Source organism: Lethenteron reissneri, chromosome 7, assembly GCF_015708825.2.
Source record: "Lethenteron reissneri isolate LAM-NWPU_2019-01 chromosome 7, ASM1570882v1, whole genome shotgun sequence".
NCBI classification, from domain to species: domain Eukaryota; kingdom Metazoa; phylum Chordata; class Hyperoartia; order Petromyzontiformes; family Petromyzontidae; genus Lethenteron; species Lethenteron reissneri.
In genome coordinates this window covers 12,749,188-12,767,587 of record NC_083785.1, presented here as the reverse complement: position 1 = coordinate 12,767,587, position 18,400 = coordinate 12,749,188, and the positions used below count along the sequence as shown (strand labels likewise).

The 18,400-nt window shown below is 44.3% G+C and overlaps 1 protein-coding gene across 2 annotated transcripts in view; it reads left to right on the top strand.

The window, feature by feature from the left end:
- The window catches only part of LOC133358165 (uridine phosphorylase 1-like), a 34,259-nt gene extending 20,034 nt beyond the window's left edge, over positions 1 to 14,225 (top strand). For both annotated transcript variants that reach the window (XM_061576384.1, XM_061576386.1), the window contains exons 4-9: positions 4,273 to 4,390; positions 5,060 to 5,221; positions 7,120 to 7,234; positions 8,414 to 8,623; positions 9,372 to 9,518; positions 11,205 to 14,225. In XM_061576384.1, coding sequence (XP_061432368.1) covers positions 4,273 to 4,390; positions 5,060 to 5,221; positions 7,120 to 7,234; positions 8,414 to 8,623; positions 9,372 to 9,518; positions 11,205 to 11,353 — 901 coding nt within the window. In that variant the 3' untranslated portion in view covers positions 11,354 to 14,225. The remainder of the gene's footprint in view (positions 1 to 4,272; positions 4,391 to 5,059; positions 5,222 to 7,119; positions 7,235 to 8,413; positions 8,624 to 9,371; positions 9,519 to 11,204) is intronic.
- Positions 14,226 to 18,400: the final 4,175 nt, after the last annotated feature.

Sequence of the window (18,400 nt, the reverse complement as noted above, 5' to 3'; positions counted from 1 at the left end):
ATGTAGAAATACAATAAAATATAAACAAAATTAAAATAGATCACGACATTTTGAACGCAACACAAGGGCTCGTCCTCGGGTGAAAGTGGCGTAAACCACACAGCGAGGGAACACACAGAGGGACATCACACACATAGCACACCGAGAGCACACCGAGAACGGCAAACTCTGTGCAATTTGCCGTTCTTTGTGTGCCGTGTGATGTCCCTCTGTGTGTTCCCTCGCTGTGTGGTTTACGACATTTTCACCCGAGGACGAGCACTTGTGTTGCGTTCGAAACGTCGTGATCTATTTTAATTGAATTTGTATTTTATTTCTACATACGTGACTTTACCGAAAGAACCAATGAGTATAGTAATTCCTGCAGTCACGAAAGCTTCAATCCTAGCCATATAGCTCTGTGGGGCTTACCTGGTAAAATAAAAAGGTTGAGTCTATATACCAGGAGTTGCAGAATCGTTGCCAATGAGCCACAAGTTTCTCCCAGGAAATGTAAGTGTTTTTTTATAGTTAACTTATAATCACTAATAATTATGTATCCAGGTAAACCACACCGGTTAGTAGAACCCGTTCAGGCAGGCCCTTTCATAGAGTTTTTATTTCAAGGTGTTTATTACCCAGTGGGCAGAAGCTGGAGAACGCAGAGAAACCCCATGCACGCAAGGGAGCAATAGAGGGGAAGCTAATGGTTTTGCTTTTTAAATCCTTTATATTAAGTTCGCTTGCTTGCTTGCTTGCGTGCTTGTTTGCTTACTTACGACCGTGCAAATCTTTCGGTCGTTTTTTAACCCACTTCCCGTGATCCAATCGAGCTGACATTTTGCACACAGACTCGTTGTGCGTGACAATTAATTTTCGTGAAAAAGAATTTCCAAAATTTTACACTGTTTAGGGAAAAAATGTAAATATTTAATTTCCAATTTCTTAATGCTGCCAGACAATCATCTGACCCATAGGTAGCAGCCATCTCAAGCCAGAGGACGAGAGGACTCTAGCCGCCACGCATATAAAGGATTTATAGTGAAAAACTTTGTTTTTACGGGTTAATTTTTTCAAAGTAATCTTTATCCAAAACAATCTGCAGTATTAAGAGCGGCCCAGAGCAGTCGTCCCTAGCAGCAGAACCAAACAAGCGTACTCCTGGGGTCGCTCCCGCAGGCTTCCAAATTAAAAACTCCCCAGCCAAAGGATTATCCCGATGCTGTAGTGTACATACAGGTTAATATTTTTTTGCACGTAAATATCCCCAGAACACTAGAGGATATGCTGGAGTGTACAGCGCCTTTACTGTATTCTATAGCATGCATAGTGCATTTGTTGCTGATGTCAGCGTGTCACATGATCAGCCAGGTCACTTGTGCATTTATGATGGAGTAGTGTGGGGACCAGGCACATGTGTACACGCTTTTGGGGGGGGGGGGGTATCTTTAGTTTGTAATTACTCTTGATGGTGGTCCATATACAGAGCAGACTCACACCTATGCCCTAGTGCAGGGAGTCGGCCATCAAAATAACAAGAGCAATTTTTTTTAAATCTTTATAAAAAAAACACCTAAATATTTCATGAGCTGCAATGCATCAACTAAGCAGTCCTTAAATAGGCGCAATGCGGTTGCCGAGCCACATGTTGCAAACCTCTGCTCTCGTGCCTTCCTGGACTCGCACACGCTCCGAAATCATTTTGGCTCAGCCACCGCTAAGACACACAAAGGCCGCGGTGGATAGCCGTCCAGATGTGGAGGAAGTCCAAATAAAAATTCGGATAACACTGGGGGTTACGCACACACACTTGTGAATTTTTTTACCCAGCCCTTGGGCGATACGTTCGGGTTCTAGATATTCACGGTGGTGCCCGAGGGCCCACTATACCGTACTCCCCTTCAACCATAACCCCTACACCGCTCAACTCCCACGTGTTAAATCGCGATGTGACCTCGCGCGCCACCTACATTACAAGGTCGAACTCATTACACACACACCCACAAAGTGCTTGCCAAAAATGAACCACAATACAATTTGCGGATCTCGTCAAGGCGCATAAACCATCACGCGGCTTTGGGCTGCAAGCCATCGAACAAAGACGGTGACTGCACCGCGTGCTTCCAGATGCGTTTCTGCGGCCGTCTGGAACGCGCTTTCTTCCGATATTAGGAAAGCTACTGGAGCTATGCACTTTTAAATCTACATTGAAAAAACCCATTCTTTTCTAACGTATTTGTGTTTAGCTTGTAGCCCTTAACACGCACCTCCGATTATCACGGTTGGCTACGTACGGTGCAAAAGAAGTTAAACGTACTTGCATCTACCAGACGGCACCCCACGCCACCTCGTCGCAATTCTGCACCTCTTACGCCAGGCACCACCCACAACAGCATTTCGCACTAATCTCTAGCGGGACAGTTCGCCGATGATTCTCAGGAGTCCACGGCACAAGAGTTTCGGCTTTGCAGGTTGTACGACGTCATTCCATGTAGAACTTGTATCGCACCGTACGTAGCCAACAACGTTAAATCGGAAGCTAGGTAGCACACGGTTGCACCGCTCCTGCCTTGCCACATGGCGGAGCTAAGGGGGACAGCAGCGTTTCGTGGCCCTTCTGCTTGGCCCAGCTCTGCTGCTGCCCTTAACCATACACCGTCGTCCACATAGGAGAGTTCCAGGGGCGGTTTCTTCATTAGGGCGATTGGGCGACGCACCACCAATGTCATTCAACCACAGTCACGCCAGCCGTCACTGTCAGCCTCTGGATATAGTCCAATCAGCGTCATGTCACGTTCTGTGGAGTACCGCCTCTTTTGGGGCGATTTCACTCCGGCTGAGAATCGCCCCGAGTGGCCCCATAGACTTACATTCAAAGATGTTTTTTTTCGAACGGGGGCGCTCCAATGCATTCTCTATGGCTTCCGGGAGGGCAAGCCCTAACGTGCTTACGTCATCATACGTAAGCACGTTTCATCCAACAATATAATTCATCGCTACCTAGTGGAATCTTTAATAAAATAAGCTTGAGTGGTTTGTTTTAATAGTGAGTATATAAACAAACAAGATGTATTGTAAGAGTCACTTTATTTTTCATTAATATTAAAGAAGTGAAGTTGCCTTTACATGCTTAAGCTGTTAATTTATCAATTACATGGGTGGACCTTATCCTTATCAATCATCCAGACATTTGCCCCCCCTGAGAGATTTTGCAGGAGCCGCCACTGGAGAGTTCCTATTACGTCCAAGGACCCTGCTAAAAAAATATATCAAAAATATATCAAATATCAATTCAACTACACAGCGCCAGTGTAGGAGTTTATTCCGAGCATACACGCTTGGCAGATCTCAGCGGGCTGTTGAATCGACCCTGCGCCTTCAAACTTCACGGCTACTGCTAGCGTACCTGACTGCGGGTAAATTATTCATTTAGGCAAAGCCTCCGAGCTCTACTTTTATACACAGCCGAGCCGTCATCAGGCAATGGGAGAGCAGCTACACTCTAAGTCATTACAACTGGCTGCCTACCTAATTGCTCCAAATCAGAAATCTGCAAACATGATTCCGGACAATCAGCTGTTTGATTTTAAAAGCACGCACAATCGACCAATGGTGAGCAGGAAATGAATAATCTGCCGTGGAGATGAGTCATTCCACCTTCACACGTGCAAGTCCCACCAATCACAAGCAAGGCAGTAATTTATGCGTCTCTGTGAGTGATCATCCACTTTCCAACACGTGCAATCACAGCTCAATCACACCTAACTGACCACACGCATGCATCTTTAACCAATGGGTGATACCGATCGCGGGACAATGCTCGGTTATGGCATACGACCTGCCCATCGTCCGAGTCGTAACTGCTGTACTTTATGTCACGTACTGTAACATATACCACGCAGAATCTTTAATCAGACTGGAGGAATCCGATGAGCTATGAAGATGTTTTTCACAGATGTCTAGTATGGGCGGGTCAGCAAGTTACAACGGCATACAATACAAACAACGATAGGAGTGCAAAAGAGAGAGTAAATGGTAAGTCATTACATATAAGTAATACGAAATTAATTAAGTCAGACATATCAAGACTGGGCAAGGCAGCAAAAACAACAACGAAACAATACCACGCCACACCAAGTTACCACAGAGTCGTAGTCCCTCAATAAAATGGCACATTAACATTGAACTATTGACACACTGGGCAATGGATGAAAGTTACATAGAGTTAATACCGCACACTGATACAATGGTTGGTGTGTTTACCCGTGTGTGTTTGTGTATATGTAAAACCAGGACTGGGCTTGTGCGGGTGCCCAACCTCCACGTCCACACGATGGCTGAAGATGTGCTGTATCACCTCGGCCTGGGAACTCTGACCCATGACCTCCCCGCCATGTTTGGAGATGTTAAGGTGACGCTGCTTAGTTGCGCTGGCCGTTTTTTGCTCCACGAACTTTGCTCGTGCAATCCAAATTGCAAGCGCACATTTTCACGTGGCAGAGATTAAAATATTTAATTCTAAAAGTTACTTAATAGATTATGGTCATAACACCATGCCCTCTGTCAACACTTAGCCTTTCACAATCCAACTTGCTAACATATAAATAGCTCATTTTCTAAAAGTACATTTTTGGGAAATATTAACTTACGGTAGATTATGTATGGAATTGCATTACATTGTGGGTATCACAGTGGCATCGATGTCCTGGGTGGTTGGAAGATGGATGCCTTCCCCTTCATACGGGAGCTGCGGGTCAGTCGGATGTTGAAGCCGAGAAAATTTGCCTCTTCAAGGTGGATTGGTCTATTTACACTTTTACTCCTTTGCCACTGACCCATCTGAGCCAAGCCAGTGTGGACTTCTAACAGTACAAGCGGCTTCTCCACTTGGTATGTGCCATGCCGAGCCGGTTGTGCAGTGGGAAATAAGTAAAAGTCTACCTTTCCATGATTACTGAGAAAATAGTGCTGACGGGGATTTAAACTTAACAAGAGCAACGTCCTGTTTTGCCAGATGAGAAACGCTATGTTCCCTGATATATAGAATACTTATTGATTTCTGTTTCTGTGTGTGTTCCAGTTTGTTTGTGTTGGAGGCAGCGCATCCCGCATGCGCGAGTTTGTGGGCATTCTGTGCACGAAGCTCGCCCTCGCAGAGACGGTTCAGGATCCGATCACCGACCTATGTGGCAACAATGACCGCTACAGCATGTACAAGGCGGGACCCGTGCTGGCAGCCAGTGTAAGAACACCAGTGATCAACACCACCACCACATTAATCACTGCTACTTACCGTACGAGGGCCTGTGCCCACGAGTGAGTATTGATAGAGTGAACGATTGGTTATGATGATGATCACCGTCATAATCAACACCATCATTGTACAAGCATGGCTCAGAGTTAACCTTTTAGTTCGATCAAAAATTTACTTCAAAGTCTGAATTGACTTTCAAAGTCTGAATTTTAGTTATTGAGTTGAATTGTTCATATTTTACCCAGTACGATATATACCGCTGCGGTGGAAACGTGTCATAGTTTCTAGCCGCTGTGTGCCGTGAATCAACAACATGAATAGACGGCGAGGGTCAGTGTTTGCACAACCTCTAGATTATAATTACTGCGATTGCCCCCTGACTGTACAGTAAGAGGCTATAGAATTTATATCATTACATGAATCCATGCACATGATCAGTGACGTGGTAAGGGAATGTTTACCAAGGAAATGGAGAATCAAGCATTACATCTGGGGTGTGAGGGAGGCAGTTTATATTAGGTGCACAATATTTCATACGGAAGTTTCATAAATCTCTGAACTCACCATATTCATATTATCCATAATATAGGTCTTTTTTTGGTTAGATCGCGTAAATATAAATGGGTCGATAAACCCGCCATCACCCGACACAGACAATTATATTCTTAGGTGTTTTCGGTAAAGTCACGTAGGTAAAACATCAAAATTAATAAAAATAATAAAATAAAATAAAGATCACGACGTTTCGGAGGCAACACAAGTCTCCGTCATCAGGTGGGACAGTCACAGCCAGATTAGCTGCATCAAGTGAGTCAATGATTCAAGATGTAATCCCTTAAAAGCGAGTTGAGGGGGGAGGAGAGGGGGGGGGCTCATCAGAATGTGGTAGCCAATGAATGGAAAGTATCGGGAGAGAGGGGCCAAAAAAGGGTGGACAATTAGTAAGGGTTGTCACGTAAACAGAACATGCCAATTCGTTACTAGTACAGCACACCGGTTTGTTGGAGAGAAAATTCACAACATTTACAATCTGAGTATGACGTTTCACCAGTACTTACAACTAGCTTAATCAGGCAACAGCTAGATTTGTGGAGAAATCCTCCTGTTTCGTTCCTTAAAAACATTTCATATTACCTCACTATACGCAAACTATGTACGTTCTATATTTCAAATATATACAGGCAGTTTAGTAATAAGTGTTAAGGGACACCACATTTAACCCTACTCAAATGTGATTTAAAATACAGCTTGTCACACAGAGGCTAAGTTTAATAGCATGTGCCCGTGGCTTCCAATATCTCTGACTGGGAATTAGACACATTGCCTCTGCAGTGACAACCTCTCTCTCAGTTGAGCTTCTTGTTAATCCATTGCTGGGCAATAATAATAGAAGAGCAACTTGTTGGTAAATTGTGCAACAGTATCATGTGTCACGGAATAATAAATTCAGTGCCGTGTTATATCAGTTGCTATACATGGCATGGTGTTCTTATCAGTGGCGCAGTGCAGGTTTTTCAACACTAAAACTGAGCAGGTAGCCAGGCAATGTGGTAATCCGAGGTAGGCATTGGAGTGGACAACCAGAGGTTGGACCTAATTCCAGAAGATGTGATACTCTAGGAACAGACCTTTAAGGATAGGTGTTGACTTTATTACAGCTGTGGAATCTTGCAAAAGGAAGCAAAGGCAGGATGTGATGGCACAAAGGCATTGACCACAGCGACCTTTGGACCTTAATGGTTCATACATACTTACACCCTTGGCACGTTACTCTAACAATAATAATTAGAAAAGTCATCCTTGCTTTGTGTGTGCCCACACCAATGCGTGCTCTTACACCCATGTGTCTGTGTGTGTGTCTCGTGTCTGCTTGTTCGTGAGTACAGCACGGCATGGGGGTCCCTTCCATGTCCATTTTGCTGCATGAGCTAATAAAGCTGTTGCACCACGCGCGTTGCCGTGATGTTACCGTCATTCGTATCGGCACGTCGGGTGGACTTGGTATGACAGCACCTCTCTGCCGCAGTGACTTAAGAACTAAGGGTTAAAATAAAACCGGCCTGTTCGGGTGCATTATCACTATGGAGTGAGGGTTATGGGGAGAAATGTAAACACTTTTACCTGTGTATGCTTTTGAAGTTCACGATCTTTCAGGAAGAAATTATAAGACGTGAACATTGGTCTATTGCCAGTTGTGGTGTCCACCTATCCCCTGGATCCTATGGCCCCAATGTTCAGAACTCCAGGGGTGGGGGAGCTCTCCTGGAGGAGTCGGCAGAAATATAAACTAAATAAACAGGTAACGTGATGAATAAGTAAATGATGAGCAGTGACGAGCCAAAGCTTCCAGAAATGTCTTCCGGCCCTGGATGATTCTATAAAAAGAAATCTACTTCTCGAAGCTATGTATTGTCACCGCACGTTATTTATGAATATATTTATTTATTTATTATTTATTCATTCTATGTATTTGAAGGTCTGGACATTGGAGCAATAGGATCAAAGGAAGAGGCAAGATATCACATTAGTGGGGGAGTTACAGTACTGAAACATATTTGAAGCCCTTTAAATTAATAAAATCCTTTCAGTCAGGTGACATTTAGATTTAAAGCTTTCGTGACTGCAGGAATCCATACTCTTTGGTTCTTTCGGTAAAGTGACTTTACCGAAAGAACCAAAGAGTATAGGTGACATTTCGTTAACACAACTAATCTCTTTCTCAATTGAGAAGTGGGGGGAATGTGTGTGAACAAGGTAGGACTATCATAATAGCAATTTGAATTTATTAGGCCTCCAAGTCTTGAGAGTATTTCTAGGTGCTTTTCAAGGAAACCGCATACGTGTAAACAGTACACATAAACATCGCAAAAATGTAATAGATTTACATTATACAACACAAACAGCACGGAAAAACGAGTTTGGACAGATTGAGCAGCACCACACACAGACCGTCTTCATCACTGCCACTCCCACACTATTGATGCGTAGAGAATGGCCCACTCAAACGGATATCGCAAAACTACGTCTGAAATCCCTTCACGTATCCTCTGGTCCAAGACGCACAGTTGAGGGCAGCATTGATGCACATTGCCTTTTTCAGGAAATAAACATGGAAAAATACAGCCGCGCAATTGCAATTGTTTAACCGCTTGCTCCCTGCACCTCCTGGTCGTACTGCAGGTCTGGAGCCCGGCACGGTGGTGGTGTCGCGCTCGGCTGTAGACGCATGCTTCCAGCCGCAGATGGAGCAGATGGTGCTGGGCAAGTCTGTGGTGCGCAGCACGGAGCTGCACCCCGGGCTGGCTGCCGAGCTGGTCGCCTGTGGCCGCGCCGTGGGCGGCTTCCAAACCGTGTTGGGCAACACCATGTGCACACACGACTTCTACGAGGGTACGGATATAACACCGGGGTGACCAACAGCGGTCGTAAGCCTCAAGTTGGGTGGGAGGGTGGCGGGAGGGGGGTGTATTTTTAAGGCGACGCCATCGTCGGAGGTGGCCAGGTGGCTCAGGGGTCAGAGTACCCGGCAGCCTATAACAACCTGTTGCGCACGGTGTTTGTCCATCCTTATGCTATCCGAGCTCAACGCGACTGAGCTTCTGAGATGTGATGAGGTAGGGTTGCATTTGGGTGATTTGGTCACATGGGATTATTGTTAATCTTCTTTCGTCTCCTTCCCGCCCAGTCCCCTTTTACAGAGGCTATTAATACTCTTGGGTTTTTTCGGTAAAGTCACGTAGGTAAAAAATAATAAAATAATAATAAATTAAAATTACTAAATTAAATCACGACGGTGGGACATCACAGCCAAATTTACTGTATCAAGTGAAGAGAAATCCAAGAGACAAGATCTTATATACTGGTTCAGGGGAGAGGGGAGGAGCTTATATAAATGTGGCAGTCAGGGACTGGGAGGGTGGGGCTAGAAGGGAAGGTACAGGTGATACACCTCCGTAAGAATTACGGCGATGTTGGCTTCCAAAACCAGAAAATAGCAGCACTGTTAAGAGGCCATTAAGCCAACAAGCTTCCAGCAGCATGTCTCTACTGTTGCGACGATCATTACATTCCACACCTTTCTAGTGCCTCTGTTCGTGTGTGTGTGTAAAAGCTAAATTGGCGGACTCTTCGTGTGCAGGCCAGGCCCGGCTGGACGGTGCCGTGTGCACGTACAGCCACGAGGAGAAGCTGGCGTATCTGCGCGCGGCGCACGAAGCGGGGGTGTGCAACATCGAGATGGAGTCGTCCGTGTTTTCCGTGCTGTGCCGTCTCAGCGGCCTGCAAGGTGCGTCCCGTTTTCATCCCAACACGGGGGTGGGGGGTGGGCACGAGATGAATGCACACCACACGAAGCAGAACATCCTACATGCCCAGCACACACTCAGAGACGCATGCAACTTGAGCTGTCAGGGTGTAGCGACGCAACGGTTAGTCGATTGAGGTGAACATTCATTTTTAAAGCTTCGAATTGTATGGTTGAGAGTAGTTTTTATTTATTTATGGTGGAGCGGAGGGTAGAGTGGTTCGCGCGTACAGTAGCGCTATGAATCCACTGACCCGAGTTCGAATCCCAGTAACAGCTAATATCATTGGAAAGTGATATCAGAATTGGTCCTGCCCTTTCCCCACCCACCCCTATCAAGCCATATGGACCAGCATGGTGAAGTATGGTCAAAAATGTCTCCCATGGCCTGCATCCACCTGTTGATTGAGCATGGCTTGCAATGTTTTTTCACAAATTATATTCCAATTTAACTTTTATTTTATTCCAATATTACTGTACAAACGATCCAGATAATACGAGAATAAAAATGAGAGGTAAAGTCACGTAGGTAGAAAAATTTTATGAAACAAAAAATAATATATAAAATGTTCTACCTGCAGTCACGAAAGCTTCAAATCAAGAACAAATGAGAGGGTCAAAAGGGAGACAAAAAAACAGTTGAATCCCTTAGCTAATTACAACCTTCAATTGCGACAATTCATCGGATTGGAGGTGAATCGGCTATAGCCGTGGGCAAAGCATGTGTTCAGAAAGGTCCTGGTGGAAGGAAATGAGATATACCATTACAAGTAAAACAGCTTCAGATGGGCATCTGCAGTTGCTTTGCAGTATCAGCGTGCACGTGGTTATATTTTAGGGGAACAGCAAATTATACTATAGTTTTGTACTCTCCGAGAGTGGATTCAACAGAGCTTCCTCCACCAGGTTGTAGCACGAAATACACGCAGCTGTTATGCAGAAGAACCGGGTTTGAAAATGAGCCAGCATTGGCATTTATATAATTCACCTCCGCAAAATCACCCATTGCGTGTCGCCTGAAACTGCGACGTGGAGTGCTGGTGTTCTACATACCGTATCTAATAATAGCCTAAATAAAAACAACATTCAGAAACAATTAAAACCATTTGCAAGGATAATTGTAAAGAATCATAATTTGTAAGGCACATTTCATCCGTAGATCCCAATGCGCCATAAATAGAATAGCTACGGTGATCGCGTGAAGTGAGAAAATAAATTTCAGAAGGAGAGCCTGGCAAGGAGATTCTCTGGTCCATATTATAAGACGTTTTCCAAAATACTGGATTGGAGAAATGAAGGCGTAGGAATGAATGGGAAATGTAGAAGTTTTAATCAATCTCAGATTTGCTCAAATTGAACTGCGCTATAATCAACGACAGGAAGAGATGTGTAGAATGCAATAAAGAAAGCTGCAAAGTTGGCGTCAAGATGAGTGACACAACTGGAAAACACATGAGAGGAGGTGTATATCTAGGCCGAGAAAGAGAGCAGGCTAGAATTCGTTCGTGCGCTATGAACCCGGCTATGGCTAATATACCGTCATGAGGAAATGCCTTCATTTAGAAGTGTACTGACAAATGTCTGGAAGAGTGGAGGTGCAGCTTGTGTGCTTCGTAGCAGAGCACTGCATAAATAGTAGTGCTCTGTGTGTCGTTGTTGCTGTGGCAGCTGGCGTGGTGTGCGTCACGCTCCTCGATCGGCTGGCGGGAGACCAGGTGAGCAGTCCACACGACGTCCTGACGGAGTTCGCGCGCCGCCCTCAGCATCTCGTCGTGGAGCTGATCCGCACGCGGCTCTCCGGCCTCGAGAAGCGATGAAGAGACTGCGCCGCACCCGGCCACACAGCACTTTGACGGCTAAATGCGCACGACTGCAGCTGCACGAATTGGTGAATCTGTCATCGCTGGTGAATTAAATCGTTGATTAGTTAGATTTGAACACATTTGCATGTCATTTGCATCAATAAATAGTTTCTACGCGTGAGTTTTCAACACGTGCACTTGAAGCTCAGGATTTAATTGCATCAAAGATGTCATCATCATCACGGTCAGTACCGCTGATGACATCATCGTTGCGCTGGGCTTGCACTGTGGTGAGGTTATCCCGTGTTGAACGCTCAAAATCCTGCGATGCTCACCACTTTAAAATAGCTGTCAATTGATAAACAAAAAAATGTGTTGTACTTAATTGATTCAAGATGACAAAGGGTGATCCACAGTCCTCCCACCTTCCGATTAAGTTACTTAAAACTGAGCTCAAGATGAATGATTAAACACACAGGAATCTGTCTGTTTATGGAAAAAAATATTGCGTAACATTTCTACTTGCACCATTTTCTCAGGCAAACTCTGGACTGGTTTTGAATTTGTGAGTCTCATTGGCAAAATTAGGCCTGTTAAACCACATAATTCTAGTTGTCTGATGTTAACAAGACATTCATGGATGGCTCATTTTGCACAAAACAAAAATGTAACAATTATGCACTTAAAATATATATTTTTAAATGTGTACAGACAGACAGCAGGATGGTAGTGGAAGTCACCTCTAACCCAGAATGTACCTATTTATCCTGCAAAGCTGTAATGTTGTGAAACTTCCGTGAGTGCCAAGGTGCCATATCCTGGCTTGCCAGGAGAAGGCAGTACAGTAAATGCGGGCTCTTAGCAATTCCGTCCACCGTATATGGGGGAAGAGTGTTTCCCTCTGACACACGTGAGTTTTTCCTCGGGTGCTCTAATTCCCTCCCACATATAAACACTCATGGATTAACTTCAAACGTCTTAATATGTATATATAGGGGACTGCACTAATATACGACCGATAATCTTCTGTCGTGGTGCATAGCACACTTGATTTTATATTGGGATGGTTGCGGACTTTTAGTGTGACAACATGTTTTATTACATTGGATGTATGTAACCAGTGGTATTTAAAGTATAACATAGATTTTTATTTAATATTGCCAAGTACTACTTACTCCAAGTTTTATTATTGAGATTGGTGTAGGGCTGACCAGCAAGATGCAAATGGTAAAAATGAAAGACTTGTGTCAATGCTGGCACCCTTTCCATCGTCTTGTGGGTGATGACGCTTCGTTTTCTAGTTTTTAACTCAATTCTTTCCCTGCAAACTTACTTTGCTACTTTACTGTTATTCTCCATTCACCTCTGAATATCCCTGTAGGTTGTTGTCACCGCAACTCGCCTCGAGTTTCATGACGGGGTTATTTTAATGATTTTGTTTTTGCAGAGTGGATAGAATATCATCCGTCACTCCAGAGGAGGGCACTTGTTTTTGTAAACGGACTAAATGTTGTGTCTACAGCAGTCAAGCTCTCAAATATAAACCTTTTGCAATATCGGCTAGTGAGGCTAAAGACACACGTGGAGGTTTATCATTTTACTCATAATGTACTTATGGATACATTTAATTTTCAAAGTAATGCATTTGTTTACCTTGCCTGGAAAAATGTTAAACGCCACCCTAAATTCCTCTGCTTTGCCCACGTTGGCCTTTCCATTCTGGGTCTCCCCAATCAGCCTATGAACGCCACAATTAACACTTTGGATGCAACTCGGGTTAATATGATTTTTAAATGATGGTTAACTGAATAGAGATAAGCTACAAATAGCAAAAAGCACTGGATTTTGGCTGCTCACACTATACAGACATAAAATTAAATGCATTCACTGATGAATACTCAGTAAGCCTCTTGACGGATTTAGCCAGCCTGTATTATTAATCTTTATTTATTTATTTATCGTGGCACTCTATCTTATGTAATATATATGTAAACTACAGTGCACTTCTCCCAAGGTCCTCTACATTGTCCCCTGCCACGGCTAACGTCAAATGCGTGTGATATCCTCACTGGTCAGGGATGCTCGCTTCAACTCCCACTCACCAGTATGGTGAAGTGTGGCCAAACGATACCCGCGACTAACACAGCGTGGTATGGGAAGTCCTTTCCCGATGCGTGCCTTTACAAAGGGCTTGTACATGATTAGCTTTATTGAAGCGATTACGACCAAATTACCTGCAATGTACTTTATAGTGTCTGAGCTCGGAAGCTAAGTAGATGTGAGCCTGGATATTGCTTGGATGGGTGACCACCATGCACAACAGCCTTTGGGGATACGAAGTGTGGACAGCAGACAACAGTGGAGCAAAATCAATTGCTGTACCTGGATGTGTGTACGTTTTTATTAAAGTAGATATTAAACGTCCATCAACCTTGGCGATATAGCCGGAGAGATTTAAAGCTTTTGCTTTAAATGTGCTTCAAGGCCTTTTCACAAAACGTACTGTCTGGTACGTGCATATGTCATCTCAGGCCTGACACCTCCCTCACTTTATGTATGGGGTTGCATGTGTGTTGCTTATATATTGGCTGCACTTGCAGGAGGAATGCGTTACGGAGTATATCTCAACACAATGGATTTCTTCCTGTAAGTTCGCGAAAAACCTGTTGTTATAGCTGTCCGATGTGTTTTCCGATTCATTTAAACCGTAGCCAATGCAATGATTCGCGTTTGTTTTTGGGTTGGGCCACGTGGTAGTTTTATGCAAAAATCATTTTCATTAACCCTCCACTACCTGAAAAAATTGCCTCGTTTTCAAAAACATTATTTATATGTGCCAATGTATTGATCAAATTGTTTCGAATAAAACTCCTAACCAGTTGCTTAAGACTTTTCACGACTGAATTTAACATAATCAATGTTGATGTGCTTCGATGTATGTGTTTTCAGCTTGTACTGCAGGTTCCGCTCCATATTCTAAAAACAAGTAGTGCAACCTGAAAACACTTCATGATTGCAAAAGCTCCTTCTAGTACTGCAGTCATGCGAACCAGTTTTATTCCAACAATACAGGGTGATCCATTTTATAGATGTGCCACTGAAATTATCGACATAAATTGAGAGAAAACTAATTTCATGGAACAAACCTTCCAGAAATTAGTTAGGTATCCATACATTGTTCACTCTTAGTAATTCGGATTAATCGTAATGGCCAACCCAGCATAAATATACGCTCCAAGCCTGGGGTGTTTCATTCAGACGCTGTCTTCCCGACAGACCTGTGTTTCACCTGGGAACGGCTGCTTGCGTTGTGGCCAAAACGTCGTGAGAATTATTTTATTATGTTTTATTTTTATTATTTTATTATTTCCCTTCTACGTGACTTTACCGAAAGAACCAAGAAGACGTAATGGCCATGTTAAACACTGAGCCAACAACACTGCTGAGAGACCGGTTTCTAATTTGGGAAGTCGCCAATTTACTCTGGGTTCTCAAGTGCGTGTTGTTGATGGCCTCAGGTCGCTCATGAGCGCGCAAAGCAATAATACGATCGGTTTCAATGTTTAACTTAATTTGGCAAGATGCAGACTTCATCGCTAAAGTATTACATTGATGTGTGTCGTGCAGGGAGACACTTTCTACTAAGAACGAAGGAGTCCAATGTAGTGTCGGTGAAGATAGACTTTTAATTCAAAGAGACTCCAGAAGTAAATCCATGGTGTCATCCTAGAGGAGTCATTTCCTGGTGTGATATAACGCTTTTATGATGGAGTTCTAAAAGATTGATTCGTTTCACCCCGTGATCCTGACAGCACAATGAGATGTTGGTAATGACGTGGATTATATTGTACATTTTGAATTTGAAAACGTGAAGAGAAAAAAATGGCAGGTGTGGTCTGTCGCTGTTAATATTCATGGTGTTATAAATTTTGTCATGTGGTTGATGCTGTGGTGCCGAAAGAGGACAAAAATGGAAGACCAAAGGGTGACGCTGTTTGTTGGTTCTCTTTGTTATCTCATTTCACAGATAATTATTGTTCGTAGTATTGTGGCTGTTAAGATTATCATTGTAATTCTGGTTACTAGTTGTGTGCTTGGTGGAGAAGTGATTATCTCTGTGATGCATGTACAGTATGTTGAACTTAATTAGCACCTACGTAGCCAACCATGCTAATTGGAGGTGCGGAGGAAGGACAACAAGCTAAACACGAAAAGCAGTTCTTAAGAAATTTGTTTTAAATCGAGATTTTACAGTGCATAGGTCCAGTGGCTTCCTAATATCGGAAGAGCTTTCCGGATGGCCGCAGAAGCACATCTAAAAGCACGCAATGCAGTGACCGTCTTTGTTCGATGGTAAGCCAAAAGCCGCTGCGAGGATGACCGGAATTCGCGTGATGATTTATGTTCCTTGACAAGATCAGCAAAGTATTGCGGTTAATTTGTGGCGAGCGCATTTTCAATCGGCTGCGGGATGAAGCCTTTTAAACACCGTGTCAGTTGTGGGAGTTGTTTGACCATATGTTGCACACTCGAGATGAAGGACGTGGGCAGGTGCTCCAAATCGAGGGCAAGCACATTTATTTATTGTGGTTAATATAAATCTTGTGAAGAACCGCACCGTCACTCTGTAAAATGCAACAGCGCGTGTTACACGCAGCAATCCTTCCGAGACGCCATTAACCATGTGGCTGGTTTACATGTGCGGTTATTCATTAACCCTGCCAGCCACCTACAGGCCCGACTCAGACATTACATGCTGCTGTACACACATGCATTGATGCATTGCACAGCACATCAGGACTTTCACAGAACCACACTTTACTCCCTTGCTGCACAAGGACACACTTAAAAGAGTGATCCATTCCTAATGTGCCACACATACTTCACCATGCTGGTCAGTGCGGGTTGGTGAAGAGGAGGGCCAAGGCATGTTCAGATATCACTCTCCACTGATGATAACCGTAGCTGGGAACTAAAACTCGGGAAATGGGTTAAAAAACACTGCGCTAACCTTTCTGCTATTGCTCCCCCATTTTTTCAGGGGAGAGGCACCAATCTCTGGAGCTTGAGCGAGTCAAAGATGTGGGTAAAGAGAGAGTGGATTAGGATCAATGAGAGGATGAGGGAAATAAAAGAGATGGATCTGCTGAGGGAATCTAATTAGCTTATGGGAATGGCAAGGAGTCAGTCGGAGTTTTGGATAGAGAGAGGCAGAGATTACTGGCATGCGCTGAGGAGTGTAAAGATGGACTCTGTGTGTAGTGCGTTAATGCATTGCGCGTGCTGCATGACAAGGTGTCTCGGCCTCGCTGTGCGCTGCGTTGCACCTCCTAACTGAGTAGTTAACCTCGCGTTCAATAAACCCTCGGAGCCAGGATGAACGTCCGACTCCAAAGTCATTTATTGAGTTTAACGAGGTAAAACTGGTGAGAAAACACAGATACAGCATCTGTTATAACCCGGAAACACTAACACAATGAACACCACAGCACCAGAACATTGTCCCAGATAACATGTTTCCCAGCAATAGACCCTGGATGGACCAGGCCCCCACACTACCACTGAACAACTACACAAGAGCACAAGCCGCTGCGTTGCATAAAGGCACATCGTGTATTCATCACACTGCACCCCAAATGTACAGCATTACACATAACACTAAACTGTGGATGAGATACTTCGTCATCTTTGCTCTCAGGATCGCAACATAGCCACCTGGGCACAAGTCTGACTCGACCTACTAAATCACAAGTAACATCCACAATAAGGAAAGTTGCAGGCTTCGTTGCTAACTAGGCCTCGTATTTACCACAACAACTTAACAGCACCATAAAGGCATTTACATCACTATAACGGTCATTCCAACATTACAACAGCATTGCCAATATTATAAGAACATAAACAAACTTACAGACAATGCTTCTCAAAGTCCCACGATGGACAACTGCGTCTGGCTTCACTGGGACGCGATGTGTGCCGCCATCTTGAATTATGTGCGTAATGGCCGACGCCCACGTGGTTAAGCGGGAATCTTAATTCACAACTTTCTGGTCACGTGACCAAAACCAGCATCAAAAACAGGAAATACATACGCCCCCCCCCCCATCTGCTGTGAGGCAAAACTCCTGCCGTGAGGCAGAACACAAGGCCATGATCACCGCATTGCCAAGTTTGTTTCTGTGGTGCTCAGGTTGAGTCAAGGGGCGTTACAAATTGGGGGAAATAAACCAAGACCATAAATGTATCTGGTTGGCTGGCCATGATGCGCAAACTGTGCCTTACACTGCTTAACTTTCGACTCGGCACACAGCAACGACATTTCCCAGAAGTCTGAGCAGGGGTCAACAATCAGCAGATAATCCCAGCCAGCATTGCTGCATAAGCTCCTGCTGACGATCTGCCAGGGTCATGTTGGCCTCTTGTGCAACATCATGGATTATTACTGCTCCACATGTGCATATACTCGTCACAGGCAGAACAGTCGCTGACCATTTCGTAGATCTCGCCTTGCATGTTTGGCCAGGATAGAGTGCTGCGTGCCTGCCTGGAGCATGCTTCTCCAGCGTGGCTCGAATGTGTACGTGCTAACACACCTTCGGCCACAATGATTTGGATATAATGAGCCGAGCTTACAGAATCCCATTCTGTACACTTAGTTTGTCTGCAAAGAACCAAATATTCTCTGACAAATGATCGGCGTTTCGCCCTTCGTCTCTGGCCATCCATTCAGAACAATGGACATCGGTGCTTGCATACTTTCATCTCTCGCAGTGTGCTGCACGATCTGGCGCAACTGCTGGGCAGTGACATTCACACACTCCGCCTGATTGATCTGTGCTGTGTCGTTTTGCTCCCATTGCACGCTGCAAATTGTGTTTGGCTCAGGCACTACTCTGGACATCCCATCCGCTGGTGTATTTCTCATGAGTGTGTCGCTGATGTACATATCTGAGCCTGGCTTGTTGACGCTCTTGAAAAAAAGTCTGAAGCCTGAGGCTTTTATAGATAATTCCTAAATAATCCGAAAAAGTTACGTCATCGGGTACGTAACTTCCTAATTTA